The sequence below is a fragment of the Talpa occidentalis genome, unplaced genomic scaffold (genome assembly GCF_014898055.3).
Source record: "Talpa occidentalis isolate TD23 unplaced genomic scaffold, MPIMG_talOcc4v2.1 talOcc4.16, whole genome shotgun sequence".
Classification (NCBI taxonomy): domain Eukaryota; kingdom Metazoa; phylum Chordata; class Mammalia; order Eulipotyphla; family Talpidae; genus Talpa; species Talpa occidentalis.
The window spans coordinates 17,465,849-17,490,610 of record NW_023601653.1 but is presented as its reverse complement, the minus strand read 5'-3'; the positions used below and the strand labels follow the sequence as shown (position 1 = coordinate 17,490,610).

General features: G+C 38.9%; 1 protein-coding gene across 1 annotated transcript; it reads right to left on the bottom strand.

The window, feature by feature from the left end:
• Nucleotides 1–4,300: 4,300 nt before the first annotated feature.
• On the bottom strand, nt 4,301–24,509 carry NDUFA12 (NADH:ubiquinone oxidoreductase subunit A12). Its single transcript, XM_037513858.1, has 4 exons — nt 24,355–24,509; nt 23,608–23,690; nt 21,285–21,372; nt 4,301–4,568 (listed from the first exon to the last, which is right to left on the bottom strand). The coding sequence occupies exons 1-4, from the start codon at nt 24,438–24,440 to the stop codon at nt 4,388–4,390; spliced, it is 438 nt and encodes a 145-aa protein (XP_037369755.1). The 5' UTR covers nt 24,441–24,509; the 3' UTR covers nt 4,301–4,387.
• Nucleotides 24,510–24,762: the final 253 nt, after the last annotated feature.

Here is a 24,762-nt window from a genome sequence, read left to right as displayed (position 1 = left end):
CATGGTGTTAATGTATTCTGAGTAAATACCAGAAATGGAATAGATGAATCATATGGAATTTCTATTTTAAATTATTTGAGTGGTTTGAATCTTCAAACCACTTTCCACAATGGCTACACCAATTTACATTCCCACCAACAATGTACAAGGTCTCCCTTCTCTCCACACCATCTCCAACTTGTTGTTTCTTGTGCTTTGGATAATAGACATTCTCGCAGGTGTGAGGTGATACCTCATTGTTGTTTGATTTGCATTTCTTACATAATAAGAGGGTGAACATCTTTTCATGTGCCTGTTGACCTTCTTTATGTCTCTGGAGAAGTGTCTATTCAGAATATCTTCTCATTGTTTTTGTTGTTGTTGCTTAATTGTATGAATTCTTTATATTTGGGATATTAACCCCATGTTGGATGTGTGTTTTACAAATATCTTCTCCCACTCATCAGGATGTCTTTTCATTTTGATGAGTTTTTTTTTCATTGTTTTAGTTTGTTGTAGTACCACTTATCTATTTTTGCATTTATCTTCCTTGAGGTTGGAGTCAAATTCCTAAAGACATCTCTTAGGGCTGATGTCAAATAGTATATTGCCTGTTTTCTACTGTGTAATTTATGATTTCAGATCTTATATCCAAGTCTTTAATCCATTTTGAATTTTTTATGTATTGTGTTAGTGGTTGTTTCATTCATTTGCACCTGGCTGTTCAGTTTTCCCAACACCATTGATTGAAGACTTCCCTTGCTCCACTGTAAGTTCTTTACTCCTTTGTTGTAAATTAGTTGTCCTGTATATGTCAATTCTGCTCCATTGATCACCATGTCTATTTTTATTCCAATACCATACTGTTTTAGTTAATATCATTTTGCAGTGTAGTTTGAAGTTGAAGAGTATGATACCTACATTTTTGTTCTTTTTCCTCTGGATCATTTTAGCTATTTGGCGGGGGGGGGGGGTCTTTCGTATAAATTTTGTGATTTTTTTGTTGTTGTTCTATTTCTGCACCACACCAATTATCAAGGTTGTTCTTTTCAAGTCTCTGACCATCTAGCCAGTGACTGGTTATAGAGACTGACACAGATCATGTTTCCTTCAAGTTGAAGTATATGATAAAAGGCATTGCCTGAAATCCTACCTACTGAGATTTGCCCTCTGCTCTCCTTCAAGACAATTGCTCATAGGGGCTGTGGTGTGCGAAAGTACTCATCCAGCTGGTAGTGCATACTTTCGACAGCTACAAGCTAATTGGCCAATAACGCTATGAAGGCAAGGGAAAGACTGGTGACAGCAAAGTTCAGAAATAGGGTAGTTAAGAGCACAGAATGGGGAGAAATCTCACACAAATTTAACATGCCTCCTTAGTCTGCACTGGTCCTATCTACTAGGTCTAGGTGACCTACTAGATGAAGTAGTGCTACATAAAGGAGTACTACTGAAATGCTACTTTATGAGTAGGTAGCTAGCACCTGACATCCCATGGTCTCCTAATGCTAGTAGGAAGTGGAACTGTTTTCTCAAAAGGAAAATAGCAATCTCCTTAAAGGGGGCATGGCCTTACTGCAAAATCCTGTGGGCATCTTTTGTGACTCTCCTGGTGAGACTTGATTCTGATTTTGGTAAGCATCACGATCTTCCAGATACTTTGAGAGGGCTGAGAAGCAGAACTGCTTAGACTGTAGCCTGGGTCACCTAGAGACTGTTTTTGCACTGCCATCTTTTCAGGTCACCTAGAAAGTAAGTGCAAAACACCTACATGTTATATGCTGGGTCTAATATCCTAGACACCACAAGGTACTGTACCCATCTTAGTTGAATAGGCAAGGTGTAGAAGGGCTATTTCAACATGGGGAGACCACTGAATCCCTGGGAATTTTACTAAGGACTCAAGTCCCTATATTCCCATGAGATCCAGACTATCTTTAGCATACAGTATCTTTACCAAGGCACTAGCCAATTTGGTATTTCCTGCTCTGTATCAATAGTGGACTAATGCAGCAAATGTCCTCATGTAGCAAATCACTAGAGTTGATATCCATGGGACATAGTTATAAAACTATTTCTGTCTCTACCAAGTAAAAGAAAACAATCGCTAGTGGGCTCCACAAACAAAATGGGTAAAAATACAGTGCTAGACCAAATATAAATAAATGGCAGAAGCGAAACAAAGTTGCTCCAATAAGGGTATTATTTCATATACAGCAATTATAATTCAGACCACAAGATTAAGTTTTATTATAGAATTCACTGTCATTCTCCAGAACCATTCATCTTTCTCACTGGTCAAATGGAAGACTATTTGGTGAGATGACAGAAATGACCACATTTGTAGTTTTCGACTCTTTGGTGGTTGCATTAACCTCTGTAATTACTCCAGAGATATGTTACGTTTTCACTAATTATTTTGGTAGGGAGAGAAGGCTCTAATGATCTCCCCTTGGCTCTTCCACCACAGGGAAGATTATTCCTTGGGGCAGGAAACCAATGTTAAGATTCTGTAAAGGATACCTGTCCCACCTACACTTAGGATATGAACTGTGAAATGGGGGTTTTGGGGTGGGGGAATGTTGCAGTGCTCCAGTGGGATTACAGTGTACAGTGAAATGGGGTCCATTCTGGCTCTCAAGCCTCTATTCTAACCAATGGGTCACAGTATACTCAATCCCTCCAAAGCTGGTGCTAACTTGGAGCAAGTATCCAGAGATTCCTAAAAACTCTGGATATTTCTAATTCATATCATTTGAAGAAGCAGCGGGGTAGAAGATGTATAGTACACTTATATTATTATAGCACAGCACTTAATTCAAGACATTTGGTCCTGAGAATTAACTTAGGTCTAAGAATTAAGAAACTGATATTCTAGTTTGAATCAAGTGTCTTTGTTACCTAGACCTGTAAAGTTGAGTTTGTTTTTTGTTGTTTTTTTTAATCAGGTTAAAACTGAAAACCCATTGCTTTCATTCCTAGAGGCCCTAAGATTACTTAATCACAGTGAGATATTGCTGCGGGTCAGATCATTTCCTCATTACCATCTCTTTCTACCTTCTTCCTCTGGACAATCTAATTCAGGCTAGCTTTTAGTGTTTGGTCCTGTTCTATACTCATCAAACAGCAAACTCCAGACAGCTGCCCCAAATAGCACACTGAATATTGCATTTCCTGAGGGCAACAAATTCAACCTGATCCAGCTAAGGCATACTCAGCAGTTAGGTTATGACAAAACTTAGTTTCTTATGAATGAGAAAGAGTTTCAAAAGAAATAGTTTGGTGCGCTGATTTTTTTTTTAGCTGAATAGTTCACAATTCTCAGCTAAAATGGGATTACCAGTTGAGGGGAGGAAAGGGAGGTTTTTAAAAAAATGCCCTGGATGACTCAAATGTACAGCCAAGGGCATCCTAGTTCCTTCCAGATTATCCTATACTAAGCTACTCTACCCCTTAATTCCCATATAAGAAATCTGAAGAGGTTAACTAAGTTATCTAGCTGCCCTGAGTTTCACTCATTATCTTGTATTAAGATTTGAAATCAAGGTTCATTCTTGCACTTATGTTGTCTAGTAGCCTTGAAAGCAACCATTAGACTCTGTTTCCTAGTTTTTGTTTTGAAATCACTTATTCTGTGGTGACTACTAAACAGTATCCAATAGACTTATTCTCACAGGGCTCATGGATCCTGGTGACCAAGGGCATTATCTAGACGCAGTTTGATCATTGAAGCTGCTAATTTTCCATCCAGAATACAGATGGTTGAACACTGCCTTTTATCTTACCCAGACACAACTGATTTCTAAGATCCCACATTTCTTTGATAGTCTTTTGCCTACAACTCATTCTCTGGAACCAATCTGGATATTAGCTGAAGTTCTTTTGTTTGTGAACAACAACAAATCAATAACCCTAGTCAGCTTAAAGAAATAAAAATATATTGGAATGGATCCTGGGATAGTTCAGAGATCCAAATAAACCATCAAAGAACCAAAACTCAGGAAATAATAAATCTCTGATAACCTTCCTAGAGAGCTACCACAAAAGCCATCCAGTTCTGATTACTCTTAGCTTCTGAGTCTCCAAGTTTCATATGCCCATAAGAAAACACCTGTTAAACTCAGAGCAGTTTGAGGTCTTCCTCTATCAATCAGCTGTGATAGTGAGGTAGATGGCAAAGCATAGACACCACGAGGAGCAACTGTGGACCAGGCAGCCTTCTTGGTTTGGAAGGTGACTTCAATTACCATGTTTTTAAGATTCCATTTGTAGCTGATGAATGATAAGGTAAGGGCAAAAAGGCAACGGTCACACTGCATAATCAAACAATTTTAATTGACTTAATAATCAGTAAAAGTGTAGTTACATGAAAAGTCCCATATTTTGCATGTTTATATTGTTTCTGCTATTATTTGTAAGGTGTTGAAGGTGGGACCCACTCATGAATCTTCTTTCTAGTGGTCGAATAAGGTACATATTGTTGTGGAGTGCCACTCACGTTGAATTTATGGTTTGTCCAGATGAATTTACGAGGAGTAGGTGGTTTTGTTGTTGGAGGATCATCAGTCATACAGTGAAGCCAACGGTGCCTTAAAGGGGGAAAAAAAAAGACCATTATGAAGAGGAAGCATAGCACTGTGGGGGAAGGGTGGCAAGGGCAACTCTGGAAGTATTTTGTTGCTTGAACTCTCATCTCAGCTCCATGACTTATTAGCTAAACTTTTCTATGCCTGAGCTTTTTCATTATCTTACTTCCTAAGGATGCTTAAGGATTGAATATAAAGCACCTAGAAAAATTGCCACAAATACTAGGTATTCAATAGATGATAGTTAAGGCTATTATTAGTACCATATTTCATCAAATCCAGGGCACCATCAATTTTAAGATATGCCATTGCTTTATGTGTCTCTAGGAAAGAAAAAGTGCCAATCAAATTATGACACTGTTTAGACAATATTCATTCTAATTTTAGATGTAAAAGCAGATTTCAGAATTGATGAATACAGTATTACTATTACATGCTAGAGCCTGATTCTGGATTTTTAGTATGCTCGGCTTGCTCTGGCTGATGAAGCTTTAGTTTGAAACCCAGTCAGGCTCCTGTTGAGAAGAGGGTCTCTGCAGGCATCTTACATTCAAGCTTAAGCCTAACACTTTGAAATTTACTTATATGAAAAATACTAAATCACAGCCCAAAGTTTACAAGTGTTTCAGTTTTACATCTTTAATAATTTAATTTCAATGGACACTTGCTGGAAGGTGCCAGAAATCTGGTCTGAAGAAGGAAGAAGGAAGCTGGGTGTAGCATAAGAAGGGAAGAGATAGGGATTCTGCTGTGAATGACAGAGAAAGGCAAAATCAAAGTCCAAAAGATAAAAGTGGAACAGAGCAGGAAGCCAAGCTTCCTCAAAATAGCTTAAGACTCAAAGCTCGCAAGACAGAGATGACCCTATGAGGAAGTGGAAGGAGGGGGAAAAAAGCAATTGCCTTGCTACAAGAAAAAGGGCAAGTGGACATACCTGTAAAATAACTAAGACTAAAGTGAATGAGGAAAATGTATTACACTCTTTAAGTTTAAGAATATTTGCTAGCAGTAACTGACAGATACAGCTAGGGAACTGGCTTAAACCTGTAACATAAAATATTATTACTGTTGCTGTATTTGTGCCTAGGAACAGGGCCTCCCCGGTGGCGCAGTGGTTGAACGCTGGGTTGCGAGGCTGCCCGCTGCCTCTGCAGCGCCGGTTCGATCCCCGGCTGCTCCCCGGCTGCTCCCCGGCCACCGGAGGAGGGTCCCACATGGCGCGCCGACCTCTCCTGCCGCCCGCTGCTCCCCTCAGCAGTGTGCTTCGGTCCTTCTGCCTGCTCTGCTCCCTGCTCTGGCTCTGGTGAATTCTCTCACCCTCCCGTGCTTCTGACTGTACCCAGTGCTTATATAAATAAATAAATAAATAAAATAAATCTTAAAAAAAAAAAAAAAGAACAACTGTATCACGAACAGCTAACACAATGAAGAAGTCTGTATACATTGGGCTGGTGTCTTTCTTACATCCTCCAAAGGAAACCAGGGGTTGGCAATGTGATCTGGAACAATAAACCACAACTATTAACATGAAACAGCTCTGAAACCTGTGAGAGGCTGGTGGCCAGACAGACTCTATTAGCCACACAAAGGAGGGATTTAGCTTTCAAATCTAAGGCTGTTATATAAAGCTTAAGGCACAGCAGAAATATTTAACTTTTATCTATTGAGTCAGCTTAAGTAACTAAAGAAAAATTTATTCAAATAAGTGCTGTCAAGGCTACTAAAGGTTAAAATGGTATTTAAGGAACCACACTCTAGAGCTTACATATGCCTGTTCAGATACTTCAGTGAGGAAATGAAGAAATAGTAAATGCTCATGAAAAAAAAAAAAAAAAAAAGGAAACCTGAAAATATTTATCTAGCAAGGTTACCAACAAGAGTCAAGGATACTTTATTCTCATTATGGCAATACAAAGAACAACTAGGAAACAGGAAAATGTTTATACTGATCTAGGCTAATACAACCCTTCTGTTATTAGTATTAAATAAAAGCTAAAGAAACCATACTGTGTAGATTTCTACACTAAAGAGTTGTTGCAAAATTTTCAGCTTGGCTACTTTTATTCTAATCAATTAAAGATGTCAATAAGACAGCAATGCCTAGAAAACTCTGTAGTTGGCAACAGACCCACTTCAATCAGTTATTATTTTAAACAACAATATATAAATTTTCTTAAACCTGATGGCAAATAAAAGGAGACTGACAGACAAAAAGTTATAAATACATAAGAAAAGAATAATTATAATAAAAATATACTACAGTTTTGGAAAAATACAGCATTCAAATATATTGAAATTGGAAAAAAGATATTAAATCAAAATAATTGGAAAAAAGATATTAAATCAGAATTACAACCCAACTCATGGAAATAAATCTCATAAGAGGTCTCTCCTATTTTCAATTTTTTAAAAGGAAAAAGTGCGTCAAAGAACAGGAAGGAAGATGTGTGGACAAATGCTTACATAAAAGGGACTGACTACAGATTTATTTCTATCAGTAAAAAGCACGAAAGAACAAAACCAAGAATAATAGGGAATATTTAAATAAATCATGGCATATCCAAATGACAGAAGACTAAAGCATCCTTAAAAATTGCACTATGGAGTGTATCTTATGACTTGTGAAAATGTTCATTATTTGTTATTGTAAAAAGCTAGTTAACTTAATTTATTCACAAATACTTGGATAGCATTTATAAGTCACTGTTCTGAACATTTCACAAATATTAAACTCATTTAATCTTTATAAGATTATTTTATGAAATAGACGCTGTTTTAATTTAATAAAGGAGGAAAAATGGGGCACCATGCGTTTAAATAATTTGCCCAAGTTGCTGGAGGTAAGATTCAAACCCAGGATGCCCTTTCAAAAAGCCCACTCGCATTAAACAAAAACAGGCTATACATGCATACAGAAAAGGGGTATCAGAAGTCTATCAAATTTGTCTCTGTAGTAGTAATAGATTACTTTTATTTCCTTAAGTTTTTATTATTTTTAAAGATTTATTTATTCATGCATACAAGTGCTGCAGTATATGTGGTGAGAGGATTCACCAGAGACAGACTGGGGAAAAGAACAGGCAGACTGAATGAAATACACTGCTGAGGGGAGCAGCAGGAGAGTCAGAAGAGGTCCGCTGCACCATGTGGGTCAACTCCCTGGCTGGGGACTGAACTCAGGCTAAAGCAATGATAGCACTGAGCTTTAACCCCTGGTCACCAGGGGAGCCCTAATTCCTTAAGTTTTTATAATGAACTTGTACTGTTTTATAAAAGAAAGCTAGCAGAGACTTCCTCCTGGGCCTTGCATGTCTGCTCTCTCCTTCCCGCCCAAGGCCTCTCCTGGAACCATGCTGCCAGCTCCTTAAGTCAGGTCAAGGAGCATCTGAGTTTGACCCTCTGTGTAGATTGGAGCCTGAGGTACAGAGGCCACGCTGTGGGTCAAGTGTTTGGATTAATTCAATTCTGATGCCAGTGGGACAGAAAGAGTAATCCAGAGCCTAGGAACAAACTGTGTCTCATGAGCAACACAAGTTCTAGTCAGTGAACATAGATGACAGCAAACTGAAGAAAGAAGGTCCAGACTCCCAAGGGAAATATTTCACTATAAAGCTGCTTAAAATAATGTCTTCCAAAAGCCATTCAAACAATTTTCAGCGTAACCAGGAAATATTTCTCCTCTATATGCATGAAATCAAGTTGGTGTATTGTGTTGGGATTTATACCAATAGATATCTAAAACTTAAGGGGAAAAAAACTGTTGAAAAGAAAAATCTTTCTTCTAACCCAAACCAATGAGAGATGATTTTTAAATTCTGCCCATCACCTTTCATCTACTTTGAAACTATGAATAGGTTCTCTCTACTTCTAACCCCAGGTTATCATATGTAAGCCACCATTAAAAAAAAAAAATCACTCTCTAAAGTACTCAAATGCTTTAGGGGCATATAGTTTCTTGCAGTCCATCTGAACGATTTTTTTTTTCTATGTCAATTCCAAATGCAATGTCACTCACTTAAGTTACACAGAAGAGAGTCAAACTGCCATTTTTATCTAAAAACTTCAAAAATTCTACAAATGACTATGTCTACCATGTTCTATGCCCTGACATCTGGGCACAAAAGGATTTATTCTGGAATCAAGAGCAATAGTAAATGAAACACATTAAACAAAAGTTTAATTAAAATAATCAAAACAATCTGTTCTGCTTATAATACACATTAACAGAAAAAAGGTTATAATGTAACATTCTGGAACACAGGCAATCTGACTAAACATGCAGTTTTGTAGTATTTTAAAAGTCTTTGGCTATTCTGATTTTCTAGAGCGAAACATAAAGCCAACATTAGTTAGAATCTTTTTTGTAAAGAATCTTGCAACCTACTGTACCAGGTAGCATTCATTTCAATTCAATTCAAGGATATTTAAATAAAAAACAATACAATTAGAAAAGAAAGAATGCATGGGGGGAAGGGGTATGGGAACCAAAAGGTGTTTTACAGAACAGCTACCCACTGCCTGCAAAAGCAAACACACCAAAAGAAAGAAGATAATATTCTCTGCCTTTGACAGGTAGCAATTTATTTAGGGGAATATTTTTAAAAACTGCAACAAGTAATTCAGTATGACAAAGTATTAAAAAGGACAGTTTCAAGTAAGAATAGAATTCAGAGATAAATCCAGCTTTAAATTTATACAAAAACTACAAAAGGAGTGACAAACATAAGATTTTCATATTATAAAGTATTTTATATTGTATCTAAATAAGTAAAATAACAGCTGTTTGAAGTAAAATAATTCATCTACATCCATTCAACAAGTATTTATTGAGTAACTAATATGTCCTAGACTGTTTTAGGCACTTGCAACAGTGAACAAAGTTCTTATCAACAACAATCATGGTAGTTGGGGAAATAATAGATTAAATTATATATAATAAAACACCAGGCAGAGATTAAATGCTAACAAGGGAAAAACTGGAGCAGGGAAAAGGGACAGAGTGAGAGAGAACAGGGCTCTTTTAGGTGGCGGAGTTTGAGGAGCCGCTGTAGCAGGCACTTGAATAAACCAAACGTGAAAGCCAGGTCTCATCTAGGAAAACAGCTACTGCAGAGCGCTGAGGTGTGAGAGTGCTCACAGTCCAAGGAAAAGCAAGGCTAATGTCCCTAATTCAAGAGTCAGAAGTCCTGTGAACAGGGCCTGGCAGGGTTGAGATGATCCCATAAAGCTGTGCAGATTGTATGTTGTTGAGGATGGGATTTTAATTCTTACTATGAGGAGAAACCAATGGATAGCTCTGAGAAGAGATTTTTGAGACCTGCTTCATACTTTAAAAGAATCATTCTAGATTATGGGTGCCTTGGTGGTGTGTGTGTGTGTGGTAACATACATCTAAAGAGGTGTGAACCTATACTCCTGAATCATATGGTGGTGTATACCAACATTACCTAAAAAAATATGATTGCCCTCCCTGGTGGTGCGAGGGGTTAAGCACCACACTATGAAGCAAACAAAAGCCTTTGCAGCATGAGTTCAATCCCTGGCCGGCCAGGGAGAAACCCACATGGTGAGGCTGACCTCTCCTGTCTTGCCCGCTGCTCCCCTCAGCAGCATATTTCACTCAGTCTGCCTATTCTGCTCTCCACCCTGTCTCGGTGGATCTTCTTACCCCGCGTCTCTGGCCTGTACCCCAGCTCTTGTATGCATAAATAAAAAAATATATTATATATATATGATTTAAAAAATAAAGCAGATGTGTCAAAGAATTGTGGCAAAAAAGTAACTATTTTAATCACTTAGTATGTGGAGAATACCAGTGTGCTGCTAGTTACTGTAATCAGACAACTGGGAGGCAATTACAGAAATCCAGGTAAGAGATGATTGTGGTTTGGAATAGGGTAACATTATAGAGGTAGTGATCAGATGTGGGATGTTTAGAAAATAAAGCAACAGGGCCTCCCTGGTGGCGCAGGCAGTTGAGCGCTGCACTGTGAAGCTGTCTGCAGCCTCTGCAGCGCGGATTCCATCCTGGCTGGCCTGCGAGAATCCCACATGGCACAGCAGACCTCTCCTGTCTCACTCACTGCTCCCCTCAGCAGTGTATTTCCTCAGTCAGCCTGTTCTGTTCCCCGCTCTGTCTCTGGTGAATTCTCTCACCCTCCAGCGCATCTGGCCTGTACCCCAGTTCTTGTATAAAAATAAATAATAAATCTTTTAAGAAAAAAAAAAAGAAGAAAAGAAAGCAAAAAGAACCTTCTGGTGGACAGGATATTAGAGAAAGAATAGTTGTGAAGATGACCCTTACATTTTCTGGCTTGAGCGAGTCTTTAAGCGCTTTGGAACATTTCACTTGATAGGTCTGTTTCTCTACTCACATTGCACATTTAAAGATACTGAGAAGAAATCCAATAATTTACATTTATAAATGTCACCTAAAATGCTTAAAGTGATATAATTAACAAAACTTGCAAATGGAGATAATTGTTTAGGAGAATTTAATCCTTTCCATTAGAGTTTATCAAACATTCATCAAAGAACAAAAGAAAATTATTGTTCTCTATTTCTCTGAAAAAAAAAATATTCAATTTACTAATATTATTATCCTATTTACAAATGTACCCCAGGGCTTAAGAACACATCCAGTTTTTAAAAATTGCAGCTGCAGGCCTCCCAGTGGAATAGGGGTTAAGTCTCAGAGTGATCACCACTATGGACAGAGTTTGAGCCCCAGCCAAGGAGCTGACTCACATGACGCAGCAGACCTCTCCTGTGTTGCCCACTGCTCCTCTTAGCAGTATATTTCAGTAAATCCACCTATTCTGTTCCCCACTCTGTCTCTGGTGAATCCTTTCACCTCTCGCCCGCACCTCTGGCCTGTATTCCAGTTCTTTTACACACACACACACACACACACACACGTGTGGCTGCAATAAATAGAATATTAATTTTAAATCCAAACTGCCATTAAGCTCTTCTACACAAATAAAGCCCTTAAGAAACTGAAAACCTCAAACTGACAAATAGAATTTATTTAGTGCAATTGGAAAATGTTTATGATATACTGAATCAAGGTAATGGGAAAACAAACAAAATATTGTGTATAATCAATATATATATCCATAGATGGAAGTATACACACATATATAGCTATATCTGTTGTTATTTATTTTAAATAATGCATGACCAATAAACAATCTCTTTTCACATTGTGATCCCCTAAAAATATTCCTTCTCTACTAGAAAGTATAGCCTCAAATGTTCATTCAGTCAGTGAATGAAATGTTAACAATGCTTGTTTCTGGGCCAAGGAATTAGCTTGTTTCTACTTGGTATTTTTCTGGATTTCCCATGTTTTCTTGTAACAATTGTATAGTTTTATAATCAGTAAAAAAATATAATGGTGACTGCATTGATTATTTTGTAAGTTAGAAAGCTGCTTATAACACAGAAAAAAAGCAAAATAAAACCAAGTATTATGAACAGAATTACATAAAAAACTATTTAAAAGAATTAAAGGAAATATGCCAAATGTTAAGCATGGTTGTGTCTTAAAAGGCTAGATTAGTGATGGTGCATGGGTGCAACTGGTGAAGGAAACTATGGGGACTACACCTGAGGGGGTGGGGGGACGAAAATATTGTTTTAAAATGAACAATGATGTAAAAAAATAAAAATAAATAAAATTCTTGATTCTTAAAAAAAAGGGGGGCTATGTGATTTGTCCCCATCCTTGCTAGATCCTTTTCTGATCTCGCCACATTTTTTTAAAGAACAGATTCTATTTAGATTCAAAGAAGCTCATATTGTCAAATCAACAGGGATACCTCTCTGTCCTAATCTTACTCAATAACAATCAACACTGGGAGTCTTCCCACATTTGTTGAAAAGCTAATTTCTCTTGCTTTTCCTCTTACTTTGCTATTTATTTCTCATTCTTTTTACCTCTGTGTTAAGTTCCAGACTCACATCTACACAGTATTGTTTCTCTTGGATTTCTGATCATTACTACATCCAAAGAGATGCTTCTAAATTCCAAGCGCTCTCTCTCTCTCTCTCTCTCTCTCTCTCTCTCACACACACACACACACACACACACACACACACACACACGTGCGTGCGCGCACGTCCCTTCACCCAGTCTTCCCATATCAATGAACAGTGCTACCATCCATCTAATCTTTCAAACCCAAACCTCTGTATCACATTGGAGTCTATACTATCACCTTAAGTAATCCCTCCACCACCTGCCACCCTACTCTACAACGTCTTCCCAAAGAGCTGACTATAATGATGTGAATTGTCCTAAAGGAATCAATCTTATAAGGGCAAAGCAATTTGCCATTTTCATCATGACCCTGAAAAAACCTTCAATGATAAAATTATTATTTTTTTTAGAAAAGAAACTTTTCAACATGATATTGTTTTTAAAAGAATGTATTTATGTATTAGTTGAGGGGGAAAAAAATCAATACATGAGGAGAGATTAGTGTGCTACACTAAGCGAGAAAAGACATGTTACTTAGAAATGGACAAAAGGTGCCACCAAGTGGGAAAAAAGTATATACACAGTAGAGAAAAATCTAGGCAAGCCATTTTTTTTTTTTAAACTTGAGTCAAAGGATTTCAGGGTTATATTTCAAACCACAAAAAGCATCTTTGCTTCTTCTGATGTAAGTAAAAACAGTAATTTTATATTATTGTGCATAAAATAGCCCAAACTTTCAACCTTTGACCGCAACAACATTTTGTCTCGTCAAATTTCATGCAGATACGAATTACTTACTTGATTTATCTGCCACTAATTCTATGCAAAAGCTAACTGCCACAAAATTGAAAAAAAAAACTTTTGTGCGTTACTGTATATTAATAGATGGTAGCAATTGCTAACTTGAAACAAAGATAAAGGGCAATCAAAAGTGTTGTAAAAACAACCTTTATAGTTTCTTTGGTAACTGACTGATAATTGAGTATAATTCAATCAAGTTAAACTAATGAATTCCTAAAGAAATTAAAATCTTATTTCTGATCCTATAAGAGAATAAACTATAAGAAAATTAAAATATTACAACAAAGAAAGACAACAAACTCTAAGTTATAGTACAGTATAAATGACTATACACTTCAAAAGAACAAGCACCATAGTTTTTGTTTACCATGTGAATGTATAAATCCATCACACAGAATGAGCTCAATAACTAGTTGTTGAATGAATGAACTGTCAGTAAGCTGAGTAGAGTGCTAGGTTCTAGGCAGTACGTTTTTTATTTAAGGCATCTGAAGCTCCACTACCTACTCCAAACATTCTCACCAGCACTTCACCTCTTGTTTATCTACTGGTAGACCTAGTAGCCTTATTGGCTGCTGAGAGATTTAAAGAAATGAAGACTTTCAGACAAGACAAAGTGAAATAATTTTCCCACAAGAATTCTCATTTTCCCACAAGATGAAAGAACATTTAGCCACAGAAGTCCACCAAAGATATCCCTTGACTCAATTAAAACCACTGATGCTTCTGAAGGGAAACCCTTCTCTGGAGGAGATTAAGCAGTTACTGAACAGACCCATAGATTACCAAAAGTCAGACGCAGCACCAGCTGACTCAGAGGTCAGTAGACAGAAAACACCTGCCAACTGGGCATCATGTGTTCCTCTTGCTGGCATCTAGGAGCTATTTTCTCTGACTTCCTAGGTAACAAAGGACAGGTTCAAGGCAGATGAGAGCCACAACAGGCAGGAGTAGGAGCGGCCCTATTTAAAAGCTTCATATGCCACAAAAGCTAACATTTCTAACAACTCCACAAGCATACCTTCAGGATTCCCATTCTCATGAGGAACATGCAGGCCCCTAAGAGCAGCAACACTCAGAGAACCCCAAACACAGCTAGTTAACTTATCAGGTATTTATCCTTCCTCTCAATCCAGATGCAGTTCACCATTCAAGGATCACTTTTACCTAGCAATATAGCTGGTGCAATCTAATCTGGTTTCTAGGGTAACAGTGCTAGGCATTTAACTGAAGATCAGACTCTCTTAACCCTTTCACCCATAATTTATGAAGTTAAATTGTATTCTGTACTAGGTAAAAATCACACTGACGTCCTATTTCTAGCACTAACCTTTATCCTGACCTGAAGGCTAGTGCTTTCAACCGTCTAGCTGCCATACCCACTTGGTTGTCTAACAGGCATTCAAATCTAACAAGAACAAAGTACAACTCTTTTTTAAAAAAATATTTATTTATTTATGCATACAAGAACTGGGGTACAGGCCAGAGATGCAGGGGTTGAGAGGATTCACCAGAGAAAGAGTGGGGAGAAGAACAGGCAAATCTACCGAAATGCACTGCAGTGGGTGAGACAGTCGAGAGGTCTGCTGCGCCAAGTGGGTCAGCAACCCGGCCGGAGATTGAACTTGTGCTTCAGTGACTAAAGATAACTTCATAGTGGGCCTCCCTGGTGGTGCAAGGGGTTAAGCACAGCACAGCACAGCACTGTGAAGCTATCCGCAGCCTCTGCAGCATGAGTTCGATCCCCGCCGGCACGAGAACTATCCACATGGCGCAGCAGACCTCTCCTGTCTCACCCTCTGCTCCCCTCAGCAGTATATTTCAGTCAGTCTGCCTGTTCTGTTCCTTACTCTGTCTCTGGCGAATTCTCTCACCGCCTCTCCCACGCCTCTGGCCTGTACCCCAGTTCTTGTATGCATAAATAAATAAACCTTAAAAAAAAACAAAAACAGAAAGCTTCATAGTGCTGCGACTTAACCCCTTGCACCACCAGAGAGGCCCACAACTCTTGATTACCTCTTCCAATTTTGCTTCCCCCTCCTCCCCTGTCTCCCTCATGTCAGTAAAGGTACCACTAGTAGTTTAGACCAAAAATCTTAACATCATCATGTACTCGTTTCTCTCTAAAAATCTAACCCATCAGCAAATCCCGTTGACTCTATATTACTTTAAAATATATCCCTGCAGCAGGCAGCTTCTAAGATGGTCTCCATGACAACATCCTCCTGGTATTCAAGCATCCTTGGTTAAGGCTAGAATTAATGACTACTGAAGGGGCTACACTTACTGACTTGTTTCTAGTAAAGAGAAGACAGCAGAAATGTGGGATGCCACATCTGAGAATAGGTTTAAAAAGACTGGCATCCACCTCACATATTCTCTTTTGCTCATTCCCCGATCATTTGCTCAGCCATCTCCTGTATCATGAGGTGGTCCTGTGAAGAAGCCCAGAAGAAAGAACTTGGAAATAAAACTTTTGAGGTCTATAGCCACGTGGATGACTTTGACAGCAGGTCCTTCGAAGTCATACCTTGAGATGCCTGCAGCCATAGACAGTATCTGGTAAGTCCCTTGAAAGTCCCTAAACCACACGTATCCAGCTAAGTTGCTCTAAAATTCCTTACCCATCGAAATAATAAGAAAATGTTTGTTGATTTAAACTAAATTTGAGATAATCTCTTACACAGGTACACCTAACTGACACAATCCCAAATCTCATAAACTGCATCACTAGCACTCAAGTCCAGTCTTTATCATCTCCTGCCCAAACATCTACATACGATAGTTTCCTGAATGGTGAGCTTGCATCCACACTGTCCCCTTCCGCTATTCTTCACAACAACCATAGTGATACTGAAAAAATGTAAACCAGAACCCAAAAGTAATTAGCTGAGGCTGACCAAAGTAGGCATCTATGCTTGGCATGAAGTGTGGGAAGGAACACTGCAATAGTCCGTTCAGAGTGTCAGAGCCTGCACCAGGAAAGGGTCTCCACACAGGCAGGGGAAGACGGTGGCAACCTGGTGTGTGGTGCTGAAGACAAAGTGAGGTAAGGAGGGAGTCCAATGGGGAAGGGGAGTAGCAGCAATAGAATCTTAATCACATACAGAGGAACTGATCAAATAAGTAACTATATTCAGAAACAACATAAATATGGAAACGGAGAAAATCAGAACATAAACTGTGGTTTGGAATGGAATCCATAGCACTGCTGAGGATTCGTGGTTTTTCAATATATACAGACAAAATGATAAAGATACAGAAACAAATATGCAGGCGCTCATGCACGCACACGCGCACACACACACACACACACACACACACTCTCTCTCTCTCTCTCTCTCTCTCTCTCCATATAGTCTCTACCATGTTTACTAAGAAGGCCTGAGAGCACGGATCCCCCAACAATGAACGTGCCTTGCATTCAGATCTTAGTTTCCAAATATTACTCATCACTGAAAAATAGCAAGCAAGAAAACAAAACAAACACACAGGGCCTCTCAGACAAATGGTTGTTTTCATGGGGAAGACAGGGAAAATATATGATGAACCTGGTACATCTGCTGTCAGCAAGCAAGAATGTGCTTCAAGAATGATGGGGACATTTCGAAAGGGCCCCAAAGGCATCTTGAATGGGTGACTATTAGTCAAATTGAGTTCAATTTGAGCAATACAAGGACCAGTTATAGTAATGGATTATATATAACCCACTGACTAAAATAGGAATTGATACTGATATATACGCATATATACAAGTGAGATGATTGAAAGTCTGTTACAGGGCAGAAGGCACCTCGGGACCCCCAAACCTGCCTGCTCTAAATGGGTTCTGCCATCCACTGCATCAAGACAAAACATATTCTAGTGGGTAAGACTTAATGGAAAATAACTTTAATTCAAGTAGTGTGCAATATAGAGAAGAGAAAGAGAAAAAAATATATAGTTTCCAAATCAAGCACCCAAAGTTACCCATCCCTTCGTGGAAAAATGCCCAGCCAAACAGGGTTGGCCCAAAGCAGTACCACTGAGGCCCAAAGGCTTGCTAGAAGTCTAAGGCACCTTCTGGCGAGAACCTCTAGAAAAGGGGTAAAAGGGACCAGGCAAGTCTGGAAGGAAAGGAGCAAAGTCAAAACCCAAGTCAAGATTAAGGCTGCTACTGTCACCTCACTACGGGTCTCTCGCCCACGTCTCGGTCACTTTCAAATGTCTCTTTCTATGTCCCCCAAGTTCCTGGTACAAGTCCAAGGCCAGGGAGCAAGCGCTGCTTCTTCACTTGTCTCTCTGTTCCAAGTGCGTCCTCCAGGTCTCCTCCTTGATCCCCTTCCCTCCCCTTCACTGTCTTCTCTAATTTCTCCTCCCTGCTCAGCTCTACCCTTCCTTGGGTGGGGCAGGGAACCTGGAACCTCCCCTTTCCCTGGGGATTTACCCTGTTACATGATGAGTGATGGGATAATCTCAAAGTATCTCCCCACAAAATGCAAATTAACTAGCATGTAAAGGCAAAATGAGTATCTTTAGAGTGGAGAAACCTAGCTAATACAGAGACAGAAGTTACCAGTAATGGGCCAAATCAAAATTGTGTGCCACTTAATATAAAGCAAGAAGAGGAGCATGACATTGCTTCTGTTGCATTTCTGCCAAAGAGGCAGAGCCAGAACTTAGTCATGAGGAAATACTGGACAAACCCAAACTGAGAGACCTTCTTCAACATAACCAGCCTGTAATTTTCAAAAGTACTATGGTCATGAAAATAAAAGTTCAGGAACCAGTTCAGCGTGAAAGAGATTAAAGATAGAAATGAAGCCCGTATGAAATGTGTGTTTAGAACTTCTTGCTATAAAGGACAGGGACAAATCATGACACTTGAATAGGATGTGAAAATTAGCTGGTAGAGGTGTATCACTCATTTCCTCACTTTGAAGGTTAATGTAGCACAATACCCTTGTTTGTAAAACTACACCCTGAGGTGCTCGGGAGTGATAGGACATCAATTCAGCAACTTCTTTGAAATCATCCAAATATTTTTAACTTTTCAGAAAGTTTGGGATGTTCCCAATTTTAAAAAATTGTGAAGTAGGTCATCTCCCACCTTACCTTCCCATACCTTTCAAAGAAATTTACAAAAGAAGTTAGTGTTTATCAAGGCTTACAAGACCTATATGATCTGGGCCTTAGTTATTTCTCCTACCTCATTTCTTAACATCTTTCCCATACTCACTCCATTCCAGGCAAACTGGCTGAATTGCTATTCTTTGAACACAAGCAGTACATCTCAAATACACAGGGCTGGGGACTTGGGGTTCCCGATGTCTAAAGCTCTTTCCACCTTCCCCTGGCTTGCTGCCTTCCCTCTTCAAAAGTCACTTTCTCAAAGAAGTCTTGGCTAACCTCTATAGAAAAGTCACCGGACCCTTCTATTGCTCCTTTACAAATGCCAGTTTCATATTATCTTTTTTGCATTTATTGTTGTCTAAGATACATCAGACATTTGTTTTTCTGACTCAGCAAGAATTAGCTTTATTCATTGTTGTACAATAGTTCTTGGCACTTGGTAGGTGTGCAGTAGTTATTTGAATGAATAAAGTTGATAAATTGTATGTGTTATTCATTATATGTAAACTAATTAAAGATAAAACAACCCAATTTCAAATTTATTCATGGGTCAAATCAAAGGCAAAAATATGCAGATTCAGAATTCTACAATGAATTATACCCAGTAAGGGGGGTGGGGGAGGTATGGGAGAAACAACAACTGAGCTTGTCCAACACTACTTTCTCCACAAAGACTCATCACACACCTTTGTTTCCCTTAGAAACAAGGGCCATCAAAGATATTTAGCCCTTAGAAGGCTCCACTCCACAGAGAAATTCAGCTTTGTATCCTCACTTGCCCTCAGGCACCTACCAGAGTCATGTTATCCTCTACAGCTTTTAACTTCTTTTTCATGTGATCTTAGATCATATAAAAGGACTTGCTTAGATGACTAATACTTTTATCTTTTCAGATTTTTTTCACCATTTTATTATTTAAATGTGTTTCATTTCACATAATTTAAATCAGTTTCCTAATCAAGTGATAGAGGTGATCTACGCTCTCATCGCATGCCATCTCCCAAAATATAGATCCAAGGCATAACGCTGGATGAATGCTTTGAAGAAGACAGTCATCAATCTCAAGAAGCCAGTCCACAGCCTCCCACATCGCCCACCAAGCCCACCCAAAAAACAACCAAGCAAACAAAACTAGAAGGGCATCTCACCTTCTAAAGTCAACAGTCCACTTTAAGACAATGGTTTCAAATAGTGCTCCTGACACACAGAATGTCCTTTTGGAAAAGGGACACCTCAGTCATACCTCTTCAGAATTTAACCGCCATAGGTTACTATTCCCCATTAAAAAGAGGGCAAAATCCAGCCACAAATGTAGCATCAGTGCTGCTTTCTCATGTTAAGAGCAAAAGTAGACCAGAGGTTGAAAACTGGTTGTAGATGAAATCTTACAAACATGTTTTGTTTACCTCATGAAAAGTTTAAAAAAAAATTCTGTCCAATCAAGTGGTGTAATTAAATAAAATAAAAAGAATGCCTCCTTAGTCACATTCAAAGTGCTCTGCACCTCATATGGTTGGTAGATGCACCACCAGCAGAGATAAGGATTTCCATCATTGCAGAAAGTTCCACTGGATAGTGCTACATTTAAAGTCACAAATATTTAAAAAATTTTACACTTAAAAAACAAGAGCTTTCGCAAGGAGATACAAATTTCCACTTTCTTTCGAAAAATCCTATCTAGAGAAAGCCTTGGTTGAGTTCTCACCTAATGGAATTGGTAACAGATGAATAAGGCTGTTGCCCTCTTTGAAGCAAGATGTGTTTTTCAGTTTATTACAGGTTCCACTACTCATTTTCTCACATCTGCATTTCACTCATTTGTGTTCCATGCTTGGGTTTTTAATTGAATCCTTAGAAGGGAAGTGAATATTCAGATTATTCCAGTTTCTATTAATAGGGCCCAAAACTTGTAATGACCAAGTTCAACCAAAATAAAATGTCAGTTAACTTATTTTTAGGTTTTTGGTGAAATTTTCTACACTAGACCAACCAAAAAGGAGCTACAGAGTTAACTCTATATCAAGTACATAGTTTTAGTTCAGCAATTTATGAAATAGATATAATAAATTTATTTTGAAACATTTTATACAAAATTTGGTCATTCAAGAGCACTTAGAATTTCACTACAAAATAGGTATGTTACAAAATCATAGTTTTATACATCTAAGGAATTTTGCAGTTCTCATCTTTCAAGAGGCAGTCCCAGACAGTTTGAGTAAAACTCTCCACACCATTACATATCCAACATAAAATATGATGTTGATACATGTCTATGAAGACACAGGGTCTATGTTCTCTCCTGTTGAACTTGGGCAGTTTTCTAATTGCCTTAATCAATGGAATGTGGAACTGATGTTGGATGATTTCCAAGAATAAGTCAAATAAAGCAATATGGCTTCTGTCTGGTGCCTTCTCAGAGTACAAGTACTTGCCTCAGGAATCTCAAACTGTGTGAAAATAATCCAGCCCTAAGTCCCAGCTCCCAGCTGACAGCCAGGACTAAATACCATGCACTGACTAAACCAATCTTCAGATAATTCCAGTATCTTGCTTTTGACCCTTCTATCTGAGGCTTCAGGTATCCTGAAACAGAGATAAGCCATTTCGGCAACCTTGTCTGAACTCCTAGCCCACAAAAATGATGAGAGATACTTTTTATTGTTTTCAGGTTCTAAGTTTTAGGATAACTTATCGCATAGCTATTGAAGCTGGGACAAGAGATGTTTCCAGAACACCAATGACAGCTTTATAAATAAATATTCAATAAGTATTTGTTTAATGAAACATATTGCCAAATAAAATAAAATGTTGGCTTGGCTTACCATTCAGGGGGCACCATGCTTCCATCCACATCCCAGAATGTGTTTTTGCCATTCATTTCAGTAGTATATATAACCCATCGGTGACGGCCTGGGTAGAAAGATAAACATTTAGAAAGATGTAAGGAAATACAGAAAACCTTAAGTTAAAAAAAAAAAGCATAAATGCTAACATTAAAGAAGACGATCTTAATAAGACTTTTATATGCTCTTACATCAGAGAAATTTAATAGTTCCATCTGCATATTAGTGAAGGTGAGCTCCAGGAAGTCTGTGACAAGCTTTCATCAACAACCTGATGGCTGCCATAACAAAGTCCCTGAGCACAGACTGAGACTCACTCTTTGGGAGTTAGCGGGCTTTTCCCAGAGTGGTGAACCCTTGCTTCTCCCCTAGCTACCCCACCAAAAGAGTAACAGAGAAGGCAGGTAACGTGTTCCTGGCAATTCAAGCTATTCATTAGAGAAAGTGCGCCTCCTGTGACTCAGACAAGAAAAATGTATCCACAGCAATCATACTTGAATTATGTTTCCATATAAATATTATAAAATGACCATTAGAGATGCTTTCAGAAATGATGAATATATAAAATATAAATGAATATATGATGATTATAAGAGACAGCTCATGTCATCAAAATAGTATAGCTACACTAATTATTTAACAAATTTACATGGAAGAATTAGGGGCCTAATACAACACTGTTTCTATTTGGTCCTTAACTTGGGCAGAATAGATTAAAATAAGACTTTGTCGCTTATTATCAGTTGATTAAAGCAAATTATTTAAGTCTCTTTTTTTAAAAATCTATTTAAATAGATGTTTATACTGACATCTTTAGATTGGCATGAAAATGAAATATCATACGCATATACCTAATTCAATATTGGGTATATAAGTACCCAATAAAAATAAATTCCTTCTACCCCTCTTCACTGCCCCTGACCACCAAAAAGAGAATATTAAATTCACCCCTATAATAAATTTTAAACCAAAAAGCAAAAGGTAATCTGAATTTACAATTTTCCTACATAAACGTACAGTCAATGTTTAACAACTAATGGTATTTAAACATGACCTTACTAAAGAAAATAAAGATTCCAGTCAGGATTTGTTTCTTCTGTTAGAGAAATCAATAGTGAAAATAATCAACAGAAGGAAAACATAATCCAATGAGGCAGGGGAATGTGAAGGTAAATGAAAGAAACTATGGGAAAGGTTTCATAGGTCACAAAGTTATAAAGTGTGAGAATGTTGAATACTGTACGTGACCTAATTGTACTTGTTTATTGTGTTACCTTCCAAAATTAAATGTGCATACAAAAAGTATATATTTGCTCCCTTTGAGGGTATCAAACATTACTCTGCAACTGGAGTTTTTCACGTTACACACATCTATGACATCCATCTATATAGAATTTAAAGGTTGATGCCATTCTTAATAGCAACAAACTAACCCAAAAAAACTCCCATGTAATTCATTAGTATAAAATTGATAAACATTAATGGTGATTTTATTTGTGTATTTTTTTAACTGAGATAACATTAAATTAGAATATTATGAGTTTCAGGTGTGCATTCTTGAATATACTACTAAAACAACACTGCAATAGATGTCTGTGTTTTGCAAGATTATTTGCAGAATAAATTCTCAGTAGAAATACTAGGACAAAGGACATGTGCAGTGTAAATTTTGACAAATATTACCAATTGTCTTCTAAAAAGACTGCATTATCTTATAAAGTCCCATAGCCCTTCTCTACATCAGGATTTATTAGATTGGTAAGAACTTCAAAATTGTATAGATGAAAAAAGGCCAAGTTTTTTTGTTTTTTAAAAGATTTATTTATTTATTTATTTATACAAGCACTGGGTACAGTCAGAAGCACGCGAGGGTGAGAGAATTCATCAGAGCCAGAGGGGAAAGCAGAGCAGGCAGACCAAGGAAGTACACTGCTGAGGGGAGCAGTGGGCGGGGCAGGAGAGGTCTGTGCGCCATGTGGGACCCTCGCCTGGTGGCCGGGGACCGAACCTGCACTGCAGAGGCTGCTGGCAGCTTTGCAACCCAGTGCTCAACCACTGCGCCACCAGGGAGGCCCAAAGGCCAAGTTTTTTAACTGCAATTCTGTAATTACAAATGAGGGTAAGTGTCTTTTCATGCCTTTGTCAAGTAATTTTGTTTTCCAGGGAATTATCTTTTTCCTTTTTTCTACTGAGTTTCTCATTTTTTTACAAGTGCTCTGTAAAAGCTCCTTGTATGTTATGGAAAACAGAGTCAAATCAAATCCCAATCTCAATATTCATACCAAAAAAAAAAGGTACTCACCAAAGAATTGCTTGTTGTCTTCATAGTACTTGTTTCCATATTTATCTTCACCCACTAGTGTGCCGACCCTCACATCATTTGCCCTGTGAATGCCGAAAAGAGATTTAAAAAATGGCTTTTTGTTCAAAACACAAGTGTAAATAAAGTATGAGGACCACCTTCCAAAACAAAAGCTGAATTGACCCAAATCACGCTCAAAATATATAAGCAATGTCGTCAAATAACAAGACTCCTGTCTACTATCCCAGGCCATGAGACACTAAGTTAGCAAAAAACTTCAGGCTATCAGGGAGTCAAGGTTTTCATCTTAAGATGGTTTAAATGTCCCCTGGCTCTTGCATGCGACTCTGATTTGCTTATCCTAGTCAACGAAAGTCAGAACTAATAGGGACAATTTTATGACTTGGTTCAAAGCTTTACCGTACAGAAAAGGAAACCGAGGGCGAGTGAAGGGGAAATAAAACTTTCCCAAGGTCACACAACGCTTCGCAATCTTGACTATTCTCCAAGAAACAAGGCAAGGATGCAGCCCAGGTCCCCTGTCTCCAGGTCACGGCTGTGTCTTCAGAGCGGGTTTTGGGGCTGCCCCCGGGACACCCCCCCCCCCCGGCCGGGGCCGGGTCAGGCGCAGCCAAGGCCGGCTGCCCTTGACGAGAGCTGTGGGCTCTCAGGGTGACCCAGGCCGTCTCCTTTTCAAGAAACTAGCCGGCGCAAGGCCAGCTCCGACGCGAGAGCAAGGACGCTTACCTGAAGAAAATGCGAAGATAGCCGCTGAGACCGCCGTGGCCGGAAACCTGCTGCAGCCCGCGCTTCAGGACCTGCACTAACTCCATCTTGCCCGCAGACCCAGCCTCGCAGGTGCGCCGCAAAAAATGCTCCGGCGGGAAGCGAACGCTCGAGCCGCAGGGAGCCGACCGCGGAAGGTTCTCACGCACGCGCTTCCGGGGGGGTGCGGGGCGGGGGGAGCTCTGCGCATGCGCGGAGGTGGCGCTCCGCAGAGCGGCTACTTCACATTGTCTGAAAATGTGCGGTAGGTTTCTACGGGAAGCATAGACCTGATAAATTACGAATTTTGAGGAGGTTGCATTTAGAAAGCTGGGAATGTGGTGGGCAATTCACCTGAACTAGGCTTCCCCAAGTAGAGATTTCTTTGGG